The following is a 25,130-nucleotide window of genomic DNA, read 5'->3' on the forward strand; positions in this document are numbered from 1 at the left end:
TATATCTGTTGCCTTTACATTGTGTCGAAGATTTATGTTTTTACTAAGAAACTATTTAATTTGATGTAAATGGCTTTACTATATAAATAGAAACAGCAGATTAAGTGTTTCTCAACAAAGTTACTTGAAGAACTCTGCTGCTGCAGAAATGTTTGGACAGAGACAAAAATTATGCTTGTTTGTTTAAATTATGAATAAAATAAGTCATATTTAAATAATTTCATACTTTCTCATGAATTTTTAATTCTAGGGCTAAAACTTAAAATGTGAAAATGCATTTCCCTGCTCATTAAAAGGCTACATCTTACAGTAGCTCAAGTGTTCACACCACACTCACCCAGTGTGCGTGTGTCTGGGCCCAGAGTAATCATAATGTACCTTCTTTTTCATGCCACTGCCTCGTGAAGTCAGTCAGTCAGGGTAAATTCTTTATGGTGTCCCACAAATGGTCTATTAATGCTTTCCATTTACCCAACCAAGGAGAAAAATGTGCAAAACTTGAGTTCCAAAAACTCTTCAGCACTTTGTTTTTAATTAAGTTTAGACTTTTGGTTAAATGAGGATTAAAATGGTCTACAAACACACAGCTACACACACACACACACACACACACACACAGCAAAACACAGTGAAGCCTTGCAAAGTGGACAAATTACCAACAAAATACTGCACAACAATTGCACCATTAATCATCCAGCTGTGTGACTGAAATGGCAAAACAGCATCAAAAGCAGTGGTGATGTGCCTGACTAATATCTCTCTGATTGCTGTCCACTTCAAATGATCAATAAAGTTAATTTAGATGAAGCGAGACCGTGCTGCTGCTTTTCATTTGTACCCTGAATTAACCAGAGAACTGTGTGCCAGTGTCTGATCTTAAAAGCACTAGTTTAATGGCCTGTATATAGTATGAGTATCATGAATCATGAAGGAGAAGTTGGTGGACTAATTACAGGCGAATGGTTTACTGAATCCATCAGGACTGAAGATGAGCTTTAGAGGAGATTCGGTCTGTGAATGGACAGGAAGTCAGTGGACTCGTGTCAGAATAGCAGCTTGTCCTACACTGGTGCCACTGGGCCCCTGCAGGGAATTTATATTTGCCAGAGAATTTTCATTTGCCAATGAATGACTGGCAAGCCATTCATATCCTCCCTTAGGCGGTGGTGTTGGTGGATCCATTAATTTACTCTAGGTGAAAACAGAAGAAAATAACAGAGAGAGTCCCCATAGCACTGTTAAGAATGGGAAGATGAGGGGATTTTCTTTATCTGTCACATGCAAGACAAAACCTTGGGCCCGTGAGCAGAAAATAACACTGATGTTCTGTGTTTGCTGCTGAAGCAGGATTCAGCTTCCCATCAGACATGGCAACCTCCCGAATGACAGGTAATCTGACTCCACAGAAGACGCCTTTGCACCAGACGGCATCCACGCTCCTGGAGGGGGTTCGTGTGTGTGCGTGTAGGTGTGTGAACAAGCACTAACAAAGAAAAAAAAAAAGAAAGAAAGAAAGAGAGATCTGTGGGGTTTTTTCTTTCCTGTAGCCCGGGTGAAACTACAGTTGTGAATAATTTACTCTAACTGGATGAAAGTGACTCCATGGTTCCATGGTACATTAAAACATCCACTGCTGCTAAATATTATATTGTGCTACATACAGTATATACACTAACTTTCACATATACTTCTTGTAAAGGCTTACTCACATTTCTATCCCATCATATCCTTTGTGGTTGGGCGAGCATGGCATACAGTCTTGGCAGGGTGAGGGGTTTACCTCACGTGTATAAAATGTAAGGGGCTGTTAGAAAATTACTTGATGGGGAGAGGAGGTCAGAAAGGGGAGAGAGAATTTTTGCTTTTTTTTAAAGAGCAGGAGCAGGTCTTTTAAAATGTTCTCATCCCATATTCATTCTTCCTTTGTGGGATTTATTGTAAATCTCACTTTTGTAAATCAAATAGTAGCACAAAATATTATATAATATTCAATGCTGTGCTCGTTGGAGCAGCTATCTGGGAGAAACATTCTCCAGCATGCTCAGCCATGTGGCTCAGGTACCATGTAATTGATTTTAAGGGACATCAGATTTCATACCTATCAGGCAATTTCATCATAATCTGATCTGAATCATTTATGTGTATTTCCAGTATGTAGAATCTGTTGATGAGGGAAAAATACTGCGGTGTGCAAGTCACACAAAGCAGCTATCTGTACTCATTCAAAAATCAATAGTGGCTGGAATACTCATCATTTTGTTAGGTTTGCCATAAAAATATTATAAATCATTGTATATAATGCTGGGGAGGGCCTTGGTATGTATAAACTTAAATATAAGATTCAACCCACCCCAATAACTTTCACACAGTCCCTAAATGAATTTGGCTTAAAACCTCCAACAAATGACAGTAACAGTTTATGTGAACGTGGGACTGGGAAACCCATAACGTCCTGCATGTTAATGTGTCACACTTACAAATTCAGGTCAGAATATTTATAATAATTTAATTATAGTAAATTCTTTTCTTTCTTTTTTTTTACCCCTCTGGTAAAAGGTGTTTGAAATGAGGGCGTCCTCTTTGCTCACTCTAGATAGTGACTCATATTTACTTTCTGAGGAACTACAACAGGCCTGGATTAACCAAAAGACAGATGTACAGTGTAAAAAAAAAAGACAGTGATCAGTGATGAGTTGGGAGCAGGAAGAGCGGGGAGCAAAAATCAGGGAAGAAAAATCAATGAAAACAGGGAGACAGTGATGGACAGTCAATAGACTTGAGAGGATCTGGAGACGACACGGCCGGCAACTGACAGTCACTTCCCCTGTCGTCAAATATTATGGAGATACAACCTGCCAAGATGTGACTATCAATCAGCCGCAAAAAGGCTTCTGCCGTCTCTTGCGATGACCTTGTGACGCGCAGGGCCCGATGCAGAAGAGACAAAAATACAATCTGAAGGTTGCAGCACAGTCGCTGATGCCCTTTGGTGGAAAATGTGATAGTGTGTCTGCCTCTGGGCCGTGTGAGTGGGACAGAACAGCCTGCAGGAGCATGTGAAACACAATCGTTCGCCGTCAGCTCCAGGTCAGCAACTTTTACAGCACCAAAATAGGCCTTTGTTGTCAGCCCTTGTAATCAGTGTTTAAAAGCGCCGCGACATTACAGTTCATCTGGCTTTTGTCTCCCATTTAACTTCACTCATGTTTAGTGACCAGCGGCTGGATGCAGGCTAAAGTGAGGACACAGGAACAAAGGAAGTCTTACAAAATGCTTGGATGGTGTTGCGACTGTGTTGCTGGAAACAAACAACCACCACCGCACACACATCCGGAGGGTGTTGATACCAGGATGACATCAATAGCTGGAGGCTGTCCTAGCCGCTGGCCTGCAGCCATCCAGTTAAGGGCTCTAAGATGAGGAGCTCCACCCACCCTCATGTCGCCTCGAGAACTGCTCGGCCTCAACCAGAGGGCTGACAGACCGCTGGCTCACCCATCCAGAACATTGCACTGATTGACCAGAAACATCCATAGACATAACAGTCGTACATGAAACTGACAAGGGAGAGGGAGCGAGAGCAGCAGAGTAAATTGTTGGATTGACTTAACACGAGTGGGAACCAATAAAGCTCCCCACCACACAAACTAATGACTACAGCATGCGGACTGCAGGGCGCAGTCCCTCCCTCTCCCTCTCGTTTTCCTTCTTTCTCCTTCTCTTTCTGCAAAGACCTTGGGAACGAAAAAAAAACTCATCTCACATCCAACACAGAGGACAAAGCTGTCATTTCATGTAACTAACAGTGAACACAAGGTAATTCAGTCTGCACTATTTTGAAATCAATCCAACCTTTACAGAAGTCACAATGTTAATGTCCCTGTTGTGCCAAAGACAACAGAATTATGCTAATGCAGATTTAACAGCTACTAAGGTTAATGAATAGGGATGACCTTTCTCTGACAGTCCACTTTTCATCTGTGATATTAATGGAGTGGTTTGTCTAAACTCCCCAGCAGGGACAATGATATCTGATACCGCCCCTGACACCTGCCAGGCTGCCTTTTCTGTATATAGACTGGTAAAGACAAAGAGCAATAACAGCATCAGAGAAGAGGGAATGCAGCGGACGACCAGGAGGGAGAATGAACTAGTTCAAAGGGTTACGCACTGATTCTCTTTGTAGGCGTGTACGGTTTCTGACCTGCAGGTGTCCAAGGCCGTAAAAAGCAGCTCTTGTCCTTAATCAAACATAAAAGGGAAAATGTCCTACAGGCCTTGGCTGTGGAAGAAGGAGGGATGATTCAGCAAGTGTTGGAAACAGGTGGTTGCTTTCACCTTCACTGTTAAAAATCATACGTCATGATCATTGCACAATCAGGAATCATTTGAATAATTAATTAAAAGAGATTAAAAGAATAAATGAGTTTACCAGCAGTTCTGGTAAGAATTAAAAATTTGGGGGGAAATACACAAAAACCCAACTACCCCATGGCCACTTGCCACATACACATTCCACTGTTTCCTCATATTTTGGATTTATTAATGGAAAATGTAAACGGAAACATCTTTGTCAGCCTTGGTGTAGAAATTATTCACTACTCTTACATGTTGGAGAAGCTGATGTTAAAATGAGTTGCACTCCAATTACTGGCCCCTGCATCAAAGTGTCCAATCAGGAACAAGTATTCTCTGTGCAGCGTACCTCTACCTGCCCTGTGACGACACATAGTCAAGGTCCAGTTAATTCCATTTATATATCACATTGCAGTACAGTGCATAACATTATCCACTTCCATGAAATACTAATCTACACTGTATTTTGGTGAAATATTGTTGTACGGTGAATATTCAATACACTGTCTATCTGAAGTCATTTAAATCTCCATGTAACCATACATGTATTTTGCAAAAGGTGTGATACTGAGGAATGTCACAAAGTTGCCTCCACAGGGAGTCAACTCAAAAACAAAAACAAGTGTACAATAGAAAGAAAAGCAATAAAACAGTCTTGCTATAATACTACCTTTGTGAGGATTATCATGTGCAATTTTACTGACCATCTGTGTCCACAAGGTATCTAGTCGGGTCTATGTCAATTTTTGAGTCCGTAGATCGTTTAGTTGTCATATTGGATCACATTATATTGCACTGAGTCAGTTTGAGAGGATCACGGCCTGCGCACTGTCATCATTGTGCAGATCCCCACACAGCTGAACACTCAGAGGACGATCCCTCATTGATCTCACACAAGCTGATCAAACGCTGCCGCACAGCCACTTGAATGGCAGGGTGTTTGACTCTATTGATCGAAGATTGATTGATTTTTTTTTATGTATTCAGAAGTGTTTTGGCTGGCCAGCAGCTGTTTCAGTGGTTTAAAGAGATGACAGTTCACGATTGCAGCAGAGGCACAGAGAGCCATTAGCCATCTGGATGGTGTGCAGCGGCCTCTGAAAGCATAGATCTTCGAGTACTGTAGAGGCATGTGTCTCCCATAAGTTCTCTCTTTCTCTTTTTTTTCTCCAGCTCCTCCTGCAACAATGGATTCCTGACCAAACAATATTTTTTTCATTGATCCTACTTTTATCCTAAACTGCTCCCTGATGCTTCGGCCAAATTACTCCCTCATGGGACACAAATAAGGGTTAGTCAGTGTGAATGACAATTTTGGGTTTTAACTAACAGCTAACAGCACAGTACACTGCATCTTTTTTTCTTTTCTTTTTTTTTGTATTCTTACTTCAGCACTATTCAGAGCTAGCTGAGTTCAGTCAAAAGCTGGATCAGACCAAGGATGTAGGCAAAGGCATTACAGCAGAGACTGTAATGAGTGCACATGGGGTGAGGGATCAGAACCACAGTATGACATATTAATCTCCTTCCCCCTGGGGAACCTGACACCACCAGAACACAACAGGTAAGAGAGGAAATTCAGCTTGCAGTTGTCAGCACAGGGTTTAGTGCCCAGTCTCTGATTACAGACCTCTTTCATTTTGTCTACCATTATTTCTATAGAGTGAACAAAAACAGTATAATCACTCACATGATTAGCTTAAACATAAATGTATGTTATCACCTCTAAACATTGTGTTTTGACTCGTGTTGGTTTGTTGGTTTGTTGGTTGGTTGGTTGGTCTGCTGGTTTGTTTATTTGTCAGCAGGATTTTGCAAAAAGTACAGAACCGATTTGCACTAAACTTAGTGGAAGGATGGGGCATGGACCAAGAAAGAACCCATTAAATTTTGGGGCAGATCCAGATCATTTACAATGAATGTGAATTGTTTTTCTTGAAGTCAGGTATGAGTGTTCAACACTGGCCTTAGCGGAGGTCTGCGCTCTTTCAGTGTAGGGCTGCAACTAAAAAGTACTTGTTAAATTGTTATTGTAGCAGTACCAGTCTGTTAGCATTTGGCCTATAGCCTCATGCTTAAAGTGACAGTCTTGGGAAATTTGCATATTTGCCTCCTTTCAGAGAGTGGGGAAGATATCTTAAGTATATGGCCCTATACTCAGGACATGAGTTAGCTTTTCTTAGCATCAAGACTGTAAATAGGGGGAAATGGCTGGCCCACTACAAAAACATACCTGTCATCACCTCTAAAACTGGCTAATAAACACACTGTAGGCCTATCTCACTGTGTAACCTACACATTAACCAAAAATTTAAAACTATCATTAGTGGTTTTATGGGCAGTATTTTTGCTGGAACTGTTCCTTATAAAACAACAGCTGTGACTCGTCACAGTGTTGACCAGCAGTAATTGCCCTTTCTAAATTTTCGTTCATCAAAGAGTCAAGTGTGCAAGATGCATTGTGGAAATATCCCAGCTTTAGAAGCAATGGCAGGAACATTATTTTTTCACCTTAGAGAAAGCAACATGAGTTGTTTCACCCTGGTTCCAGTGCGTATGCTAAGCTAGGCTAACCACATCCTGACTCCAGCTCTAGTAACAGTTCAACATTTAGAGATGCACTTTGCTTCCTTGCTGAGATAAGAAAATCGTCACTCTCATCCCTGCTCGCTAAATGTGAAGCTACAGCCACTAGACAATTAGCTTAGCTTAGCATGGACACTAGAAGCAGAGGGAAAAGGCTAACCAGGCTCAGTCCAATAAAATCTGCCTACCAGACACTCAGAAGCTAAATGATTGACAGGTTGTATCATGTTTGCTTCCAGTAGTTATGTTAATGTTGTGATGCTAATCAACTGCTGCTTGTAGCTAACTCTCAGCAAGAAAGTGAATGTACAGACCTTTAATGTACAGACATTAAAGAGACTACTTTCTCTCAGAAAGACAGCAGAAAGACATAAGTACATTTCTCAAAATGTCAAACCACTCCTGTAAGGAGAAATACTTTCCCATGTTTTGTATCTGGTTGTTCACACACTTCAATAACCCACTAATATGAGAGAAATAAAAGACCGCTGTATGATCATTCTTCTTTCAGCTCTTGTGTAAAGCTACATTTGCCTGCCATCAGGAAATTGAATGTTGTCATCACAAAGTGTGCTCGGGCGCTTCTTGCTTGTGGATCAGGGAATGTTGTTCTCATAATAGACCTTTCTTCATGTGGCTCTCTGCCATCTTTCCTTCATTACACCATGAGCCTAAAAACCCCCAAACCAACGTGACCACAAACCCAAGCATGTGGGTCTCCTCTTTTCAGTACACCGTCTCATCCAAATAGGTCCAGCGAGGCGCTGTGTGGTGTGATGTCATGGGGCAATTTTCATTAGCAAAGCTCCCCGTGAACATGTGAAATCCATGTCCATGTCCAGACGGAGATGGGCAATTAACGATCATAAATGAACACTGTCCCCTGCAGCCAACAGCAATACTGTGAAGGAGCAGCTGAGTGTGTGTGTCGCTGCGTTTGCAAGGACAGAAATGACTAATTAAGAGGAGTTCATTGCATAAACACTGATCAGATAATTTGATGTGACACGCTCCTGTAAAAATGAGGGTACTTTAAAGCTCCCTTCCTCTTCAACTGTATCCGCAATGATATCACTACAGTGGTTTGGGCCCCCAGAGATGAGCTGTTAAACACTGTTAAAGACTCATCAGAACCATCCACTACAAAATCAAAGGCATATTCGATGAGTTTTTAAATCCAAATACAGCTCTTGTAGCACAGCTAAGTTTCCAGTGAAATACAAACTACTCCTAGAGAATATAGCCAGTGTTAAAAAGGTGGCCTGGTGTTTGTATTGTTTAAAGTTTCAATTTTTAAGATTACTTAACTCCAGCTGTCTTGGTGTACTCTGTACAGGAAGTATTACAACACGCTCAAACAAGACATTTCATTATTTCTGAGCAGCTCCAGCTCCACAGATGCTCTGGTGTTACGTGAGGAAAGCTCAACAAAGCTGAGCACGAGATCCAGCCACATTATGTAGTTTCCATGTGGAGAGAAATGAAGTGGGTTGGATTTTCAAAGTGCAGCATATCTTAATGGTTCCTTAATGATGCTTAAATTCCACTGAAGCCCTGCCAGTGCTGGAGAGTGAATCCAAGAGAAAATACAGAGCTTCAGAGATCCAATACATATCCTGAGTCATTCCTCCATTCGATGAGATTTGTGCCTATTCTGTAGGAGTATTATTTGGTTTTGGAGACACTACAAACTGCATCCATATCCTTTTAATTTCTACAAGCAATGTCACTCACTAATGCAAAAATGGTACAATAGTAAAAGAAAAAAAGAGAAAATAAGTCTAATGGAGAATGTTGTGTTCAAAAAAGGTAGTAGAGCCTGACATGTGTCTTGTTTCATTACTAAAACTCTAAGCTGACATCTTGCAGGCTTCCACTACTTTGTCTGTGAGACTGAGGAGTGAAAGCCAAATAAACACGGCATGACACCCTTTGCATTTATCTACAGTAGCAATATATCAAATTCGTTATGATTATTCTTCTGAGACAAGAAGAGGTGAAAAGAGCTGTCTCATTCTCTCAGATACAACAGTTCTACAAACTTGTGAATTCTCATTCGCAAACTTGTCCGACTTCTTATAAATTTCAAGGCTGACATATGCAAATGGTGTTTTCCTCATTACAAAGTTATAACTATTTGACTTACAGGAGATATTTTAATAATGCTGTGCTGTCTTTAAAATTTGTTTTAAACCAACAGTTTCTAAATACAACTACTTATCATGAATGTAATCATATCACACTACTCGAGCTGCAAATGTCAACATTTCTGGTAAGAAAAAAAAAATCTTGAAAATGTGACTGTGTCAGCTGGAGGTAACTGAATGATTTATCTGTCCTTGGTCCCTGAGCAGATCAAAATCCTCCTTGCTATGTTCCCGTTTTTCTCCTGCTGACAATCAGGCCTTGAGAGGCATGCTTCGTGTGATAAGTCGGACATGATTTATTTGCTTGAGTCTGCATCACAAAGAGGAGACATTTCAAATCTCCGCACACGAATTTCACAGCTCATGGTTCCCCAACTTCGATTATACATAAAATGACCCTCTCTGTCAAGCATTAGTCTCCACACATTCACTTTTAACCTTCACAATGTCTGCCCTAAATAAGAATCTGGGTACAAGCAATTCTGTTATCCCTCAAATCAGAAATCCAATATGCCTTTTGATGGAAATAGATTGGATGGGGCAGGTTAGCTCTCATCCTGGCAGAATGAATATGCAAATGACTTATATCTGTTTTGAATCTTGAGTAGTAAGCCTTGTCCATGGAGAAAATCAAATCCCGCAGCATCTTCAAACACCCTATCTCCTTGGCTGATCCAAGTATATACTATGACATTAGAGCAGCAGGGAGAATGTGTTTCATGAGGACAACCTTATGTGCTTTCACCCATATCAGTCATTATGTGGCAGAGATTAGCCAGCCCCAGAGCAGCAAACATCATGACATATATGGGAATACGTTTTACCTGCCAACCGAAGATAGACGACATGTATTTAAAGTATTTAAATGCCTAATGTTAGCATGAATAAATATACTGTGTCACTTTCTTTCTCTCTTTTCTAACGGTTCGACTCTCCAGAGGTGACAAGAGGAACGTCAGCCACTTATCAGACTGAATCTGGCCTCATCATTTCATCCATTAAAGCTGAAACCAGTCTGAAAATCAATTCTAGCTTTATATTGCCTGCTCTGCACTTTGGATCACGAGAAAGCAAAGAGCAAAGAGGAGGAAGAGCAGAGAGCGCTGCCCTCTGATGCTCTGGATAAAATGTTGAATCTTTGTCTGTATGGATTTAGTCATTTCCTGAGGCTCCCTCTGTTACTCAACACCCTACTCAGCTCCCTTCAGCTGCAGCAGATGAAACAGACACTGTGAAGTCTATGGTCTACTCGGGGTGTCAAAGGCCATCATCAGTCAGGAGAGGAAAAAAGAGCATGACAACAATGGCGCTTGAAGAAAAGTAGGGAAAGTTTTGGGAAGGCCATAAAGTTTATCGCATGACTGTGTGATTATCTAAGGTCCTCGATATCTGATCAGCAGCATGAGAGGTGCTCACCGTGAGGTGCTGCCCAGAGCACAGAGCCAATGAGAAATGTAGTGTAGGCTGATGCACAACCAATGCTGAAGTTAGCACATGTTGCACCAGCACAGTGTATTTGTGAGCTACAGGAAATTACCATGGTTTACAATCTGCAAATTCACAAATCTGCTATAGCCATGTCTGACTGCTGACATTCTGTCTCTCTATCAGGGTCATGATATGATTTTAAGGTCATCTCGCCCAGTTTTGACAATTGTGACACACAGAAAATAAGGTTTTCATCCATCATGGGTCACTTTCAGGTAACATCAGGAGCAGCAGGGTCATCTTGTCTGCTGCACACTGTCATCTTTTCTGAAGGAAGGTGACTGCCGTCTTTTGTGTTAAACTGAAATTCATAATTCACAGGTTTATGAGGTTTTTGAAATTTACCACTGCTTTCCTTCTATCTGAGGCTCACTGACATATTGTAAACCTGCAGTTTGACTATGCACTGTGCTCCGTGCCTGACATTTTAGTTAGCACAGCTCATACTGGTGGTCATGTGCAGAAATACTCAGATCCTTGACTTAAGTAAAAGTAGCAATACCACAAAATAAAAATGCTGCATTACAAGTTAAAGCCTACAATTAAAAAATAACACTAAAAGTAAGGAGATAGAAGAAAACTCTATTTAAAACTATCAAAAGTAAAGCTACTCCTTGCTGCTGGAACACTTTTTAAGTACTTTACCCAGTGTTGGGTGTTTTAATCTGTAACAATGCAATATATTTTATAAGATCATGACATGTTGGTGCTTTCATAAATGAAGGCCCAACTGGCCTTGCATCATCAACCTGTGATTACAAAGCTAAAAAGTTTTATCTTTATATTGCTGTTATCAGAGCCAGAAGCTTGAAAAACATGTCTTTTTGCAGATAGGTATTTACAGATGTCTTATTTTGAAGACCTCACCCATCAGTGGTTCAGTGTGATGCTGCACCTCCCTGTCTCCCTCTCTGAGCTGTTGTCATCCATCTTTTCAAGTGCTGGACCGTACAGTCGCTGTGGCAGCGCTGCTTTTAGGTGCCGCTTAGCCTACTTGGTTCAGGCCACTGACAGGCAAGCAAATAGACCAAATTGGATGGATGCAGCTTCCCCTGCCAGCAGAGCCGACCCTAATAGTTCACTTCAGATTTCAGCTCAGCCCTCTCTCATCTGTCACACACACTTTCACATACACACACACACACACACACCACACTCAGAAACAAAATGCGCAGTCTCTTGTTTTCAAGCTCTCAGTCCCAATGTTTTTCACCATGTTTTCATATCTTGCCTTCCATCTGCTTCTCTTCTCTCTCCCTCTCTCTATAACTCTATCTGTGTGTGTGATTGCACAGAGCACAGTGCACGTGTTCCAACACAAAACACAAATGTGGGTGCGCCTGTGTGGGAGTACAGCTGCATTTATCATTTCATTCACCGTGTAAGTTCTGCAGGTGTGCAAAAGGTTTCAATAGCTGAAATCGGTTTTGCAATCAGTCATTGTCGCCTAGACACAGGGGGAAGTACTGGAGCTTAGTACTTAAGTAAAAGTACAAATATCCCGCAAAACATTTACTCAAGTGAAAGTACTACATCAAGAATCTTACTTGAGTAAAAGTACTAAGTACTTACGTATGCATTAGTATTTTTACTTAAGTAAAGTACAGATACGTTAAAAAAAAAAAAATACTTCAGTACATTCCACCACTGCCTAGACACCATCAATAATTTAGATCCCAGGTTGAAGAATGAGCCAGAGTTTGACATTTTCAGAGGTGGGACTTTGTGTATCAGTGTGCTTCATTTCACCACTCTCTGCTGCCTCGCTCCTCCTCTCAGAAATATTTAGTGAGAAAGGTTAATCATTAGGATGGGAAACTGGGACAGGAGGAACTTACCAGCTGTGCAACTGGTGGATGAATCTCCTCCTTCTCCAGAGATACAGGTCTGATCTTCATAATCAGATTCAGGCATTAACCTCAAAGCATTTGGCCTCTTAAATCATAGATTTCCTCTTCCAGCAGGGGGTTAGAGAATGTAGTTTTTTAAAAAAAATCAAGAGACTTGGGATCTGTGACATGAGAAACTAGGAGACTACTGGTACCACATGGCATGACCAAGAAATGTATTACTGTATTTCCTGGGAGGAAAAAGCAAAAAGGCAACGCAAAAAAAAAAAGATTCAATTCCATTTGCTTGAATAAACAATGTTCATGCAAGGCACAGAAGTCATGAGAAGTCCTTGCTTCATGCATTTTTCAGTGTGTTTGGAGATTATCTCAAAGTGAACATCCCTTCCTTACAGCATCCTGTAACTCATCCTCCCAGCACTGGCTCTCTCTTTTACAAAACAGACTTCAAGCTGCGAGAAAGACTGTGTGGAGCAGAGCCCTGTAGCCGAGCTGATGCAATATCATGCCAGGCACAAAACTGACAGACACACCTGTCTCCACCAGCAGTGTGTCATCCACTCAACTCCACTCTAACCTGTGAGTCAGAGAGCCTCCGAACGTCTGCCTGTCCCAAAGAGAGACAGTGACTGAACTAACAGAATAGTCAGAACACATTAACAAAGCTGAGTCATTTATTCAGTAGTGGCTTATAATCACTATTGTACTGTGGCAGAGATGTGGGCGCTTCTCAGAAATTAGCTTTGATTATTAACAGGTACCCTGTGGAGAATTCACTGTAAACAAAAACAACTTTGTTTACTTTCAATATTTCAGTATTGCTCATTAAAATGACCAAACAGCAAAAGTAATTGCATGCATTGCTCCTTTCTCTAAATCCCATTGTCAGAAATTTACTTCATCTGTAATCATTACATAAGTGTGTAATTATTTATTGATCCCCTTCAAAGACTTAAATCCTGTCTAATTTTTAAAAATGGGACGAAAAGATAATGTCCCCATGGGAAAGTTAGACGACTGATGAAAACACCATGTAGTACTCTGATTGAGATACATTACTGCGAGGCTGTACATACTGCTAATGTCTGCCGTAACAAAACATACAGTGAAATGTTTGAGTGTTGTTTTGTTTTAAAAAAAAAAAAAAAATGAAGGGCAGAAGTTACAGTCGCTGCTTGCATCTGTCTTTTCACAGAGTGGTTGTTATTCTGCCAGTCTCTGATCCACTCCGAGAATGAAATGAGAGTAAAGCAGGAACCAGCATATGTTAGTAATAAAACATTTCATAGACAAAATAGACATACACCTTCTCCTGTGGTAATCTGTACCATATGCCCTTTAGTTCAGCTGGGGGTTGAGCAAACTCACTCAGTTTGAGTAGAGAATCGAGAAGACGTCCAACGTTCAGCTGTTTATGCACAGATTTGGAAAAGGAAAAAAAAAAAGAAGCTGTTTGGCACTGGATATGTGGACCTAATGTAAAAATGTTGATTGATCCTCAAGCAAAGTCCTGCTGCCTGGCACATTTCTCATCAACTTTCTCTCACACGCAGCCCCACCCACTCTGTAGTACAAACTACAGTTACAGGTTGTAGTTCGATCTGGAGGAGATCTGTCATGGTTCGGACACATGTGTCTGTCTGCAGCATGTGCCGGACTGAGGCTCCCCAGAGGGGCCCCCCATGTCTAGATTGACAGAATTATTAGAGCCCTGGCAGACTTGTAGGACGGGGACAAGGTTACCTCAACCCGGCATTTACTCTCCATTGAGGCAGTGGTAGAATGTGTACTCATTATATCTGCACTGAATAGGAAAATGGGGCTGAAACAGAGGGAAGACAATGAAGAAGCAAGGCAGCGAGAATAAGCAGAAGAGAGCAGGAAAATTAAGACAGAAGGGCAAAGACATAGAGGGAGTGAGAGAAGAAGAAGACTTCTATTGATTCCCATTTTTGATTAATCTTTGTTTAGTCATGTGGATAAATCTCTCAGGTCACATGCTCTGATTGAGTGAACTGCACACTGGAAAATAGAAAGAGGAACGGTGTATTCACTTTACTCAAACGTGCATACAGTACATATACAATGACACACACGTAGTTCGAAGGTCAGTGAGCTGGGCTCTCATGGGAGGTAATGGGATACTGGTCCAGTGGAACAGAATCAGGACTGCATCAGCAGATCCGTCGCCCGCGAGAACGCCACTGTGCCCCAGCATGTGACTCTCTTCATGCTGTTTCATTGTCCACATCAAACCTACGTACTTTATAGAAAAGACAAACCCAGCTTAAAACACAGCAACTGTTTAAATGCACATCGGAGGATATTTCACTGATCTAATACAACGTAAATTTTCAATTTGGTTTCACTAACAAGTTCATTTACAGACTCAAATTATTAAAATTTATAGACTTACTGCATGTGAGATAATTTGGGAATATCTACAGGTTTTTCTAAAGCTCTGTCCACTGTGTACACCAATTTCTTTACCTACAGACGCCTCAACAGACCAGAATGCATTGCAGCAAGACAAGTCCTAACGAAGGCGTGCGACTCTTGAGTCAACTAGAAAAACTTGCTCTCTTGATCTCTAATGTCACAATCACCTCCACTACTGATCCCTCCACATGCAGCCAAGTGAAACAAGTTCAAGCAGCACATCTGGGGAAATGTGGGGGAACGGTTACAGATTTATAAGTGCTGTAGCCAGACTGAGTGAAAATGGGTATATTAAGGTTGATGCAATAAATGTTTGGCAGTTTTTCTTTAAAAACCTATCTCTGATTTTAAGGCTACACACTTGGTTTTGATTCCAAACCACCGAACAGCATGTAAAAGATTCAGTAATGACACAACAAACGGCAGCAGCGATCAGCACAAACCAGTGTATATATCCATATATCCAAGGATAATTATATCCTCCAGTGAAAGTATATGTTTATTCCATGGGAACGCTGGCATGTCAGAAGCAGAGTGTGTTTATTTCTGTCACATGAACTATATCTGCTCTGTGTTTATACAGCTGATGACTCTGTATTCATCATGTGCAGGGAAACATACATAAAGTAGTTTATAGAAGACTGAAACAATAAAAGTCCAGCTCCCCACCATCTCCATCACCTCAGAAATCCCAGACAAGTTTGCACCCCCACAGCTTAGTGTACTTGTAGCCATGGATTAACGAAAACTGCAGGAGAGTTGAACAGTGGTTGTTCAGAGGGTATAGGAGCAAATTTTCTTCACCTTGACTAATTATCTGTCAAAACTTTATGATACCCAAGGATTCTGGGATAAAATGTGATTACTATTGCTTAAAGGAATAGTTCAACATTGTGGAAAATACCAGTGTTGTGCTGTTGCTGAACGTAAAATCTAGAAAAGTTGGAAAAGTCAGTTGCATGCCAATGTGATGGGATACACTCACTCAGTGAGTGATTTAAGTTACTCATTCACAGGAGGATTGAAAGTAAATACACAGCTGATTCGAATTGCTAACACTCAGCTGCAAACACTCAACAGAATTGGTCTTGGACTGTAATCTAGATATATGACATAATCTAGATTGATATTATACAAATAGGCTAACATTTATGCAAACATGCAGAGTGTGCATGTGGGTCACTGCTAATCTGTATATATTAAACAAAAATATTTGAAATTATCATCCCTATGGTGGTTGTAACCTTAAGATCAGGCAGATAACTTGCAGACAAGGTAGGCAAGTACTTTATTGATCCCAGAAGGAATTTACTTTGCCACAGCAGCAACATGTGTTTCAGTTCCGTGGGATTATGCAGTCGGAAATCCGATCAAGCACTGAACCATTTGGTGAACGAATCTTTTGAAGACATTTTAATGAACTGATTCTAATGATTCAGAGAACTACTTTTGCCCATCACTAGAAAATGTGCCTAGCCCTTTCTTGTTGAGAGTTAAATGAAAAGGTCATTAACCCTCTTATGTCTGACTGTTAAACATAAGGCTATGCTTAGCTAAACGGAGGGAAACAGCAAACCTGGCACTGTCCAAAGGCGGAAAAATCCACCTATTACTATTTCTAAAGCTCACTCATTGTTATCTGTTATGTCTTGTTTGTTTTCTGGTGTCACGGCATCAGCAAGTATGCAGAAAGTCACTGCACCGAGCCAAGAAATAGTCCCACACATAACCCCTAAATCCACTTTATATTATTGTCAGTTTTGACAAAAAGAGATTTAGCGAGAGATACTCAAGCTAAAGTCATCTGGACAAAAAGCAGGAAGAAGATCTCATCTAAGCTGTTTTCAAATAGGACTCAAAGGGTACTTTGGGCGGATAAGAGCTCCTCTTCACTCTGACTCACTGACTGACTGGCTGGCTCTGTGCGGTGCTGGCCTGCTGGTTGATTTGGGGAAATGATGTGCTGATATGACAGTATTATCAGCAGAGGATTATCACACACCAAGAGGAGGCTAACTGTCACTGCAGATGGTTTTCTCACAAGTAATGAACTTACAGTTTAAGTGACTGTACAGTTGTTCCTGGTGGGTCATCTGACGGTCATCTTTGTGTTACCGTGATTAAACAACAACAGGAGAGATGATGTAGGTATAATATCAATGTGCTGCAATTGGATTTGCAAATGTGCTGGCTATGATATGAGACGGCTTGTGTGTATTAGTGTATGTTATGTAAATATCTTGGAATTTGGTTCATAGTTCAGCAACTGTCAATCCAGAAGTATCTCGACGTGTCTTGACATGCAGCTTTCGCTATCAGACATATAACTTTTCTAATAGTGACAAGGCGGTATCTTAGAATTTTGCCCAGCGCTCAGCTCACATCAAAGAGGGGAGACAAGTTAAAAGCTTGTTTATCAGTATCGGCTTCATAACTTCCAGCCAGACTGGCTGATATTTAAACGGGATCATTTCCCTCTATATAACAATAGGAATTCAAAGCTGCAAAAAAAAATCTGTGTGGTAGATACTGATGCTTCACCTAACTAATCCACTTGCTGGTACTTGTTTGCTCAGACTCTTTTTCCTGCTATAATAAGAAGTAGACATTGCTTGTCTGGGCCTCATCTGTCACCCACTGCTTCTTTTATGGATTTTCCTGTTTTGATCCTTGCCATCTGTGCCTCTTCCTCTCCCTCTGCTTTTCTTCCAAAGTTGACATCATGAACAATTCATTCTTAGCCATGGCTTCACTGGATTTGGCTCTGCAGTGCAGAGTAATTGTTAAATGATTCTGGTCTAGTACGGCTATATTCTCATTGTCTACCGAACTATGAGCTAATACAGAATACTGAGAAAGGTGCAGGTGAGCTTGTGACCTGTACTCTGGGGAAACTTACAAGAAAATCACCCGGAAGATTTAAAAACAAATCTGTCCCAACGACAAACATAAAGCAGCTAAAGCTCTCTTGATAATGTCACACAGAAATAAAAATGCTGAAGCTTTTACACTGTCGGCAAATAGGAAGCTAAATGCATTATGCAGAGTGATTTTAAAGCAATAAGTGCACACTCTCTGGGTTGACTGTCAGAGCTATAACGGAGTAAATCTCATTTTGGTCTAAAAGGTCAAGCATGAAAATTAGAAAAATCTACTAAATTAGTCCGAGCAGCAGCAGCTCCAGCAGCGTTTTCTCACGTGACATAACAGACTGGCGCTGTGGTTTTTAACCCACGTAGAGACTGTTCATAAATATTGATTAAATTGGACAAGATTGCAATACTCTGTTCTTTTTCTTTAAAAGTTAAACACATGGTACAGTTTCACCCCGTCTGCACTGAATATCCACTGAACGGATCCTCAAGAGAAGGATACGAATTCTTATTTTGTGTCTGTTTACTATGCACAATGGCTGCAGTCACATTCATACAGAGACTGACTGATACTGAGCTTATGTCCGCCAGCTGCATGTATTAACTCACACGGCAATGAGTGACACAGTGCAACTGACACTTTTCAAGCAATCCTCTTAGGTGCATAAGAAAAAAAGGATGTTACAGAAGAAAAAAGGCACCTAATCTATGGTAGGCACTGCCAGCTGGATGCAGTATTAACTGTATTCTATCACCTGTCTCCTCTTAATCAACTGAAGTATACTTGGCTGGAGCTCTCCCTCGCCGTACCAGCCTCCATGTCACATCAGCATTCCTCATTCCCCTCCCAAACTCGCAATTAATACCAGATCTGCTCCCGGGCCATGTGTGACTCTGTGAGTGTGTGTGTGTGTGTGTGTGTCCTTCTCTGTGTGCATGAATCTGCATGTGTCTGTTGCTGCCTTAAATGTGTCTACTGCTGTGTAAGGGTTTCCCTAGCACTGATACGTTATATCTCACTCCCAGACATAATGGGGACTAGTCTCCACCGGTACAGAGTGGTACCACTGTAGACCGCAGTCATTCCTGTCTGCCTGCCTTCCCCACAGCATGTGTGCACCAGGCGCCGACCTCGCACATCAACTCTGACTACTGGGTAAGAAATTAAAGTGAATGGAATGGGACCTGCACTCTCTCACCCCTGTGAAGCACTACAACAATACAAAGCTACACAGTAGAGGAACAGGAAAGTGTTGCTGTTCTAATAGTATACACATCATGCCCTCAACAAGTGCCACACTTGTTCTGGTTTTCACACATGATGTCTGTGTCTGGGAAATGCGCAAAAGCGAAATCTCACTTTTGAATGTCAAATGCGTATAGGTCTCACCAGACCATACTCTGCTGTTAGAACATAAGGCTTTAAAAGGAAAATCCCTCCTCACTTACACACTTTACACCATAATGGTCCAGTGGTCTCTGAGGGATGTGCCACACTGCTGTAATTTACTATTTTTGTGTACCCATTTTCTCCAAATTTGCCTGTTCAGATGGTGATTTTCCACATCTCCCAGTGCCTTTTGACAATACTTAGAGAGGTGTGCATTAGCGATAGTAATAACGAATAATGTTTTCCAGGCAAGAAAAGGTAAGAGTGAAAAGAGACAATGCCACAGAGCAGCAAGCCCAGTTGTTCAAATTACCTCAAATTACCCCTCAACAGTGTTGTATTTCACATGCTGCTGGCAACCGCTCCACAAAGAAGCAAGTTGTGGCTGTATTGAATTTCTATTGAAGCTGCTAACAGTGAATTTGGTATCTCTGACAGCTCTATGACGAATTTCTCTCTGTATGATTGATGAATGTCAATGCAAAATTGAAACTCAGCAGAAAGCCTTGCTTATTTATTGTGCAGGGCTATAACACTAAAAACAGACTGACGCTTTCTTTCACCATGAGTTTAGAAAAGCGAGATGTGCAACCAAATCAGCAGAACATCAAATACGTTCACATTAATAACAGCTTTGGCCTCTTTGGACCTCTTTCATATTAGACATAGTAATAGTTATCAGTGCTAACGCTACCTGACAAAGGGTTCCAGAAATGGTCTGCTTTGTACGTAAAAAAAAAAAAAAAGAAAAAAAGTAAGGGCTACCGCTTCAGCATCAAGTCATGCATGTTTGGCCACCTGTGCTTGTGAATAAGAAAAACAAACTATTGCCACAAAACAAAATGGGTCTGGAACTGCAAGGCACATGACCTCCACTCGTTTTAAATGACTTAAGGGTGAAATTTTCCCTTAAGTCTTTCAACCAAACCAGTTCTGTCCAGACTTGAAAGTCATCTCACACCTAAAGTGTGATTAGAAACTCGTCCTCAGGGTGGTACATATCCCTGAGCACTGGATATCATGTTCACACTAGACATTTTCTTTGACATGCACGTCATTAAGGAAATCAAAGAATCACTGTGTTCCCAAGTCTAGTGGGAGCCATAAGAAATACCCCACGGTATAGAGTAGTTTCCTGCTCTGACAGGATACCACAGCCGAAGAAGGGAAACCTAACACCCACCTGCAAATAACACTGAGTCAGACATGGTGAGAGGAGCCCCTGACATCTTGATGTATGTGTATGTCTGAGCAAGTATGTGTGTGTTGGGCTGGTGTGTGGGAGGCTGGCCATATGCTAGATGTGCCAATGCGGAACTGAGAGCTGCAGAAGGTGCAAACAGACATTATAGCATAGGGTAATTATGGATCCTGTGTTGAGGAGTGACATATCAATTCATGAAACAACCAAGAACGAGCTTGTTTTTCCACCTTGTTTGAATAAACTGATGAATTACAAAGAAATAAATCTGTGCATGCCAGTGCATAACGTACAGTATGAGTAATATGTATACTTAAATCTCCAGAGCCTCTTGTGCTTGTTGGACTGCTCTTCTATCATGAATAAGTCCTGAAGACTTAAAGCAGTACACTTATTTGCATTGCCAACACAGTGAGGAAGTTCCTGTTCCTATCCAAGAAATTATCTGGCACACAATGTGTTTTTATACTTCTGTTTTTGTGCAGATTAAACAAACAGGTGCTGGTAGACAGATTTTGTTACCTTTGGAGACAAAGCCAGGCTAGCCTTTCCCCCCTATTTCCAGTCTTTAAGCTAAGCTAAGCTAGCAGACAGATATGATAGTGGTATCGATCTTCTAATTTAAGTCATAGCAAGAAAGCAAGTGTGCATTTCTCCAAAAGCAGCCTTAACCCCCCCAAATTATTTAGCTCATTACTAAGGTGCCTAATAGAGGCTTCAAACAGTCAAAAGGAGAACATCCAACAAAGTGGCTCCCAGATTAAAAATTGTGACAGCACAAGGAAAAAGAATCAGCTTTGGTGGAAGAGAGGCAGATATTCATAAAGGCCTCCTTACAAAGCTGGGTCACCAATGTTGGCATGATATGAAAAAATCACCTCAATTACTCCCACTTGGGCAGAGAGAGACAGAGAGAATGGATGCAGCGATACGGAGGTTCAATTTGGCAGGCGGTGGCTCGGCTAAGGTCAACCCACCCTCAGATTGACTGGCTGTCTGGTTTTACTGGGAAGACAACAAATGATGCGCCTGTGTCTCAGCCTTATCTGTCACTGTAGATAGAGGGTCTCTTGAGGTTTAGAGGTCCTGCAGTGTCACAATTAGAAATAAGGTGGAGCACAAAGTCTTCCACAAGATCAAACTTCCCATATATTGATGCCCCATCAGACGAAAAACTCTACTGTCCATACAAACATAGCATTGACTTTGTGCACACTGTGCCACTTTTCTAGCCTTCAGTATTATGTCTATGTTTCACATGCTCCAAACGTTTTTCTTTCATCGCATCCTATTCACCGGTCCGATGCACCACTGAACACTCACCACACCTCTTCTACAGCTGGAGCCTCACTGCATGTCAAGTGGCCGGAGTGACTGAATATTGACAGTCATTACTGTACAGTATGAGCTCACACTGTAAACTCTGATGACTTATTGCAGCCTCTTTGAACCGTCTTGCCAATTTTTTGCACCGTGTCAAGATAAAAGCTAATATCATGATCATGTATGTTGTCGTCACTGCAAATGAACACACATTTTTGTGAGGCTGATTCTGACTGTGCAGCTGGAGCCTTACAATTGTGTGTGCTGTTGTAGACATGGACAGTGTAAACAAACTGACACGTACAGTATGTTTAAAAGGTTTTACTGTAGCTTTAAAACAAAGAGGTACTAAAGTGCTCTTCTCATGCTGGCAGGCTTCTGCTGGTGATTCATCAATACAGTCAGTCTTTCTAACTTTCTCTCTCTCTCCCTGTCTGTATGTCTCTGTCTGTCTGTCTCTGTTCCTCTCCCTCACTCTATAACTCAGTTTTATTCACATCACTCTGCATAATGCATGATAGCACATAGGTCCCCCAAGGCCTTTTATTACGTAAACCTGTTGCAAGAGGAGCCACAGCAGCACTTTTTCAACATCCATCAAAACAGGGGCAAGCATGTGTTAGTGTGGTTTGTGATGTATTGCTGGTTAAGCTGTGGTGAAGTCTGAATACAATTACACACCAAAAAGAATTCCTTAACACTTGGAAGGCCCAATGTGAAACCTTTCGCAGAGGTTTTGTCTGAACCAGAACCAGCACATGTACAAGGGAATGAAAGACTTCTGTCCTCTTTGAATGAAAAGAAAAAAAAACTAACCTCTGCAGGGCATTACTATAGGAAACAGGGAGAGCCCCTTTCACTGAAAGCTCTTTGAGTGAGGCATCAAGCCTGCAGATATCAGAGGCCCAGCTTCATCGTTTTGTGCATCAACAAAACAGCCATGTACAGTATAAGGATATCAGAGAATAACGACTGCAATGTAATACTGCACAGAAGACACAGGAGGCAAGAGAAGCACTATTTCAGCTGCAAAAAAATGCTCTTTTGCTAATGTCTGTCAGTTAAGGTTCACCGTTTTTCAACGAGAGAGACTGAGAGATGGAGGTGTAACCTTTCAATATGCTGGCAGCAAGTGAATCTGTGGGACCTCTTTCTGTAAATCCTCATGGTGCTTATAACTGCAACATTTATGTTGCAGCTGAGACTAAGTCTTTCATGTTAGTTTAATAATAATAGTCGTTTGGAGGAAATCCAGTGAGGAGGGCTTTGCTTTGTAATACTGATGTAAATGTCTGCTGTGAGATGAGAGGGGGGACTCTACAAGTGACAGAAAGCATAGGGATTTAAAATCAGGTCTATGCGTGGTGGGGATGTGAAGTGGGGAAAGACCCTGTTGCACTGACTCACAGTATTCATAACTCACCGTTTGCATTTTTCCCACAGGTCAGGTGTTGCCAGGGCTGCAGGGACCCCCATATCTCCGCATCACTGTTGACGGCCTGCTCCAGGGTCTCCACAGTGAACTTGGGGATCCCGTTATCCCGCTCCAGCAGCGCACTGCGCAGCACCCTAGCGTACACCTCGCGGAAGAGTCTCTCCATGCACGAGGCCAGGTAGATCGCTGCGTGCTCGTGGATCCTGACCGCAACCCTACTGTCGACCATCCACCTGAAGAACTTCCCCACGTTGAAGATGAGTCCGCAACGCACCGATTTGCCGCGGCTGAACTTGTCCTCCTCCGTGCTCATGTTGTAAAGGGACAAGGCACCGAGGGCCGCGCTGATGCAGTTCATCGAGACGGTCCATGACAGGACGATCTTTATGGCACTTTGGATCTCGTATTTGGTGCATTTGGCGTAGCGCAAACTCAGGCGCTGCGCCTCCTTGGCGACCCTGACCAGGGCCCGACTGACCAGCACCGAGAGCCTGAGCAGGACGTCCTGCGGGGGGGTCGACATGCTCATCTCCTCGTCCCTGCTCAGTGCGCTCGCCACTTCCCCGAGGCTCCACGGCACATCCTCAAGCTCGGGTAGTTTAGCGCACTGCACGGTGCACTCCAGGATCTCGGCGTCTTCGACCAGGACCGTGTTAACAGTGTCCAGACTGTTGTGTCGACTGTGCATCGAGTCGGTTAAATGCCAGTAATTCGCCCCATGTGCATCTGAGCAGCACAGCGACGCACTGGAAGATCTGAAGGAGTCGGCGGCTCCACCATAACCCGAGTCTAGCGTCAAATCCTCCAGGGTCCTCGCTACTGACTTGCTACTCCTTGCCATAACTGCACTTCATACTGTAAAAGAGGGCTTGGGAAAAAAGTGGAGGAAAATACACAAGACGGTGGAGTTCGGATACGCACGTGGCTGGCACGAGCTCTGCTCACAAACACTGCTCTATTTATGAGAAAAGTCCATCCGAGGCTGCAGTATAAAGTTAAAGAGTAGTGTCTAAAGCACATCCACGGGCACACGGTGCTGTAGCCGCTCAGTGCCTGACAGATGGAGGCGGGGCCATGGCGAACCGAGAACAGCTGTCAGCCAATTGACTCTCGGGATGCAGCAGCAGAGAGTTTTAATTGGATCGTTTTAGAGGATCAATTAAAAGTCATTGATGTAGCCCATGATAAGGCTTATTAATAAAAGGGCAACATAAACAGAACAATGCTTGTTTTATTGTTTACACCCTACTTTTGGGGAAAACTTAATTTCTCCTAACTTTGGAATAGAATAAAGACAGAAACCCTGTCAAGTTTGATGTGTAAAGGTAAAATGTAAAGGACAGAAATTGCAGTAAATAATAAATCACATAATATTGAAGCAGCTGCTTTTATATAACCATGTTTAGAGGACAAGTCCTCCAGAGTATCAGACCTTTTCAGATATTTTCTGGAGGCCCATGTCTGATGGTAACATGACTCAAGACCATTAATAATAGATTGCATGCATAATGTATTCTTTGTTCCTCTGGAGGAGAGCTCATTGAAAATATCCAAATTACTTTCAAGGTCATTCGCTGGGATCACTCACAGGATCTAACCTGGGCTACATCCGTTTTGTTTTTCCCCCCTAAACCCATACCGCTCTGTGGAATGTAGATAAACCCTAGTCCATCTTTGTAGCACTGACTTAAACATGGTGGAGGCATGATTAAGTACAGTTTAAGTGACTGTAGAGATAATCTTTACTTTCAAAAAACAGCACTGAGGTGTGTGGTTAAGTGTACTGAAAGTGACTGCAGTCATACTGTAATAGTGGCACAACCAGTCCAGTGCAAGTAACTGTAAAAATATTTAGGTCCAGTGTGAAAAAATGTCTGAGGAGAGGATAAATCTAAACTGGTGGTAAAAATAATTACTTGATATGGAGGTTTCTCACTGTTCTGGCCGAGTTTGCCTCTGATATGCAGTGAGACTAGAGCCTCTGTAATTGACAGGAGGCTGGATGTGATTCTGGAGCAACAGTGAACCCTGGTGTTGTCCAG

The 25,130-nt window shown here is 41.9% G+C and overlaps 1 protein-coding gene across 2 annotated transcripts in view; it reads right to left on the reverse strand.

Annotated features, from left to right (window-relative positions):
- btbd11b (BTB (POZ) domain containing 11b) overlaps positions 1-24,107 on the reverse strand; it is a 70,093-nt gene extending 45,986 nt beyond the window's left edge. For both annotated transcript variants that reach the window (XM_041039209.1, XM_041039208.1), the window contains exon 1: positions 23,077-24,107. In XM_041039209.1, the coding sequence (XP_040895143.1) occupies positions 23,077-23,929 (853 nt within the window). In that variant the 5' untranslated portion in view covers positions 23,930-24,107. The remainder of the gene's footprint in view (positions 1-23,076) is intronic.
- Positions 24,108-25,130: the final 1,023 nt, after the last annotated feature.

Source organism: Toxotes jaculatrix, chromosome 5 (assembly GCF_017976425.1).
Source record: "Toxotes jaculatrix isolate fToxJac2 chromosome 5, fToxJac2.pri, whole genome shotgun sequence".
In the NCBI taxonomy this organism is placed as follows: Eukaryota; Metazoa; Chordata; class Actinopteri; family Toxotidae; genus Toxotes; species Toxotes jaculatrix.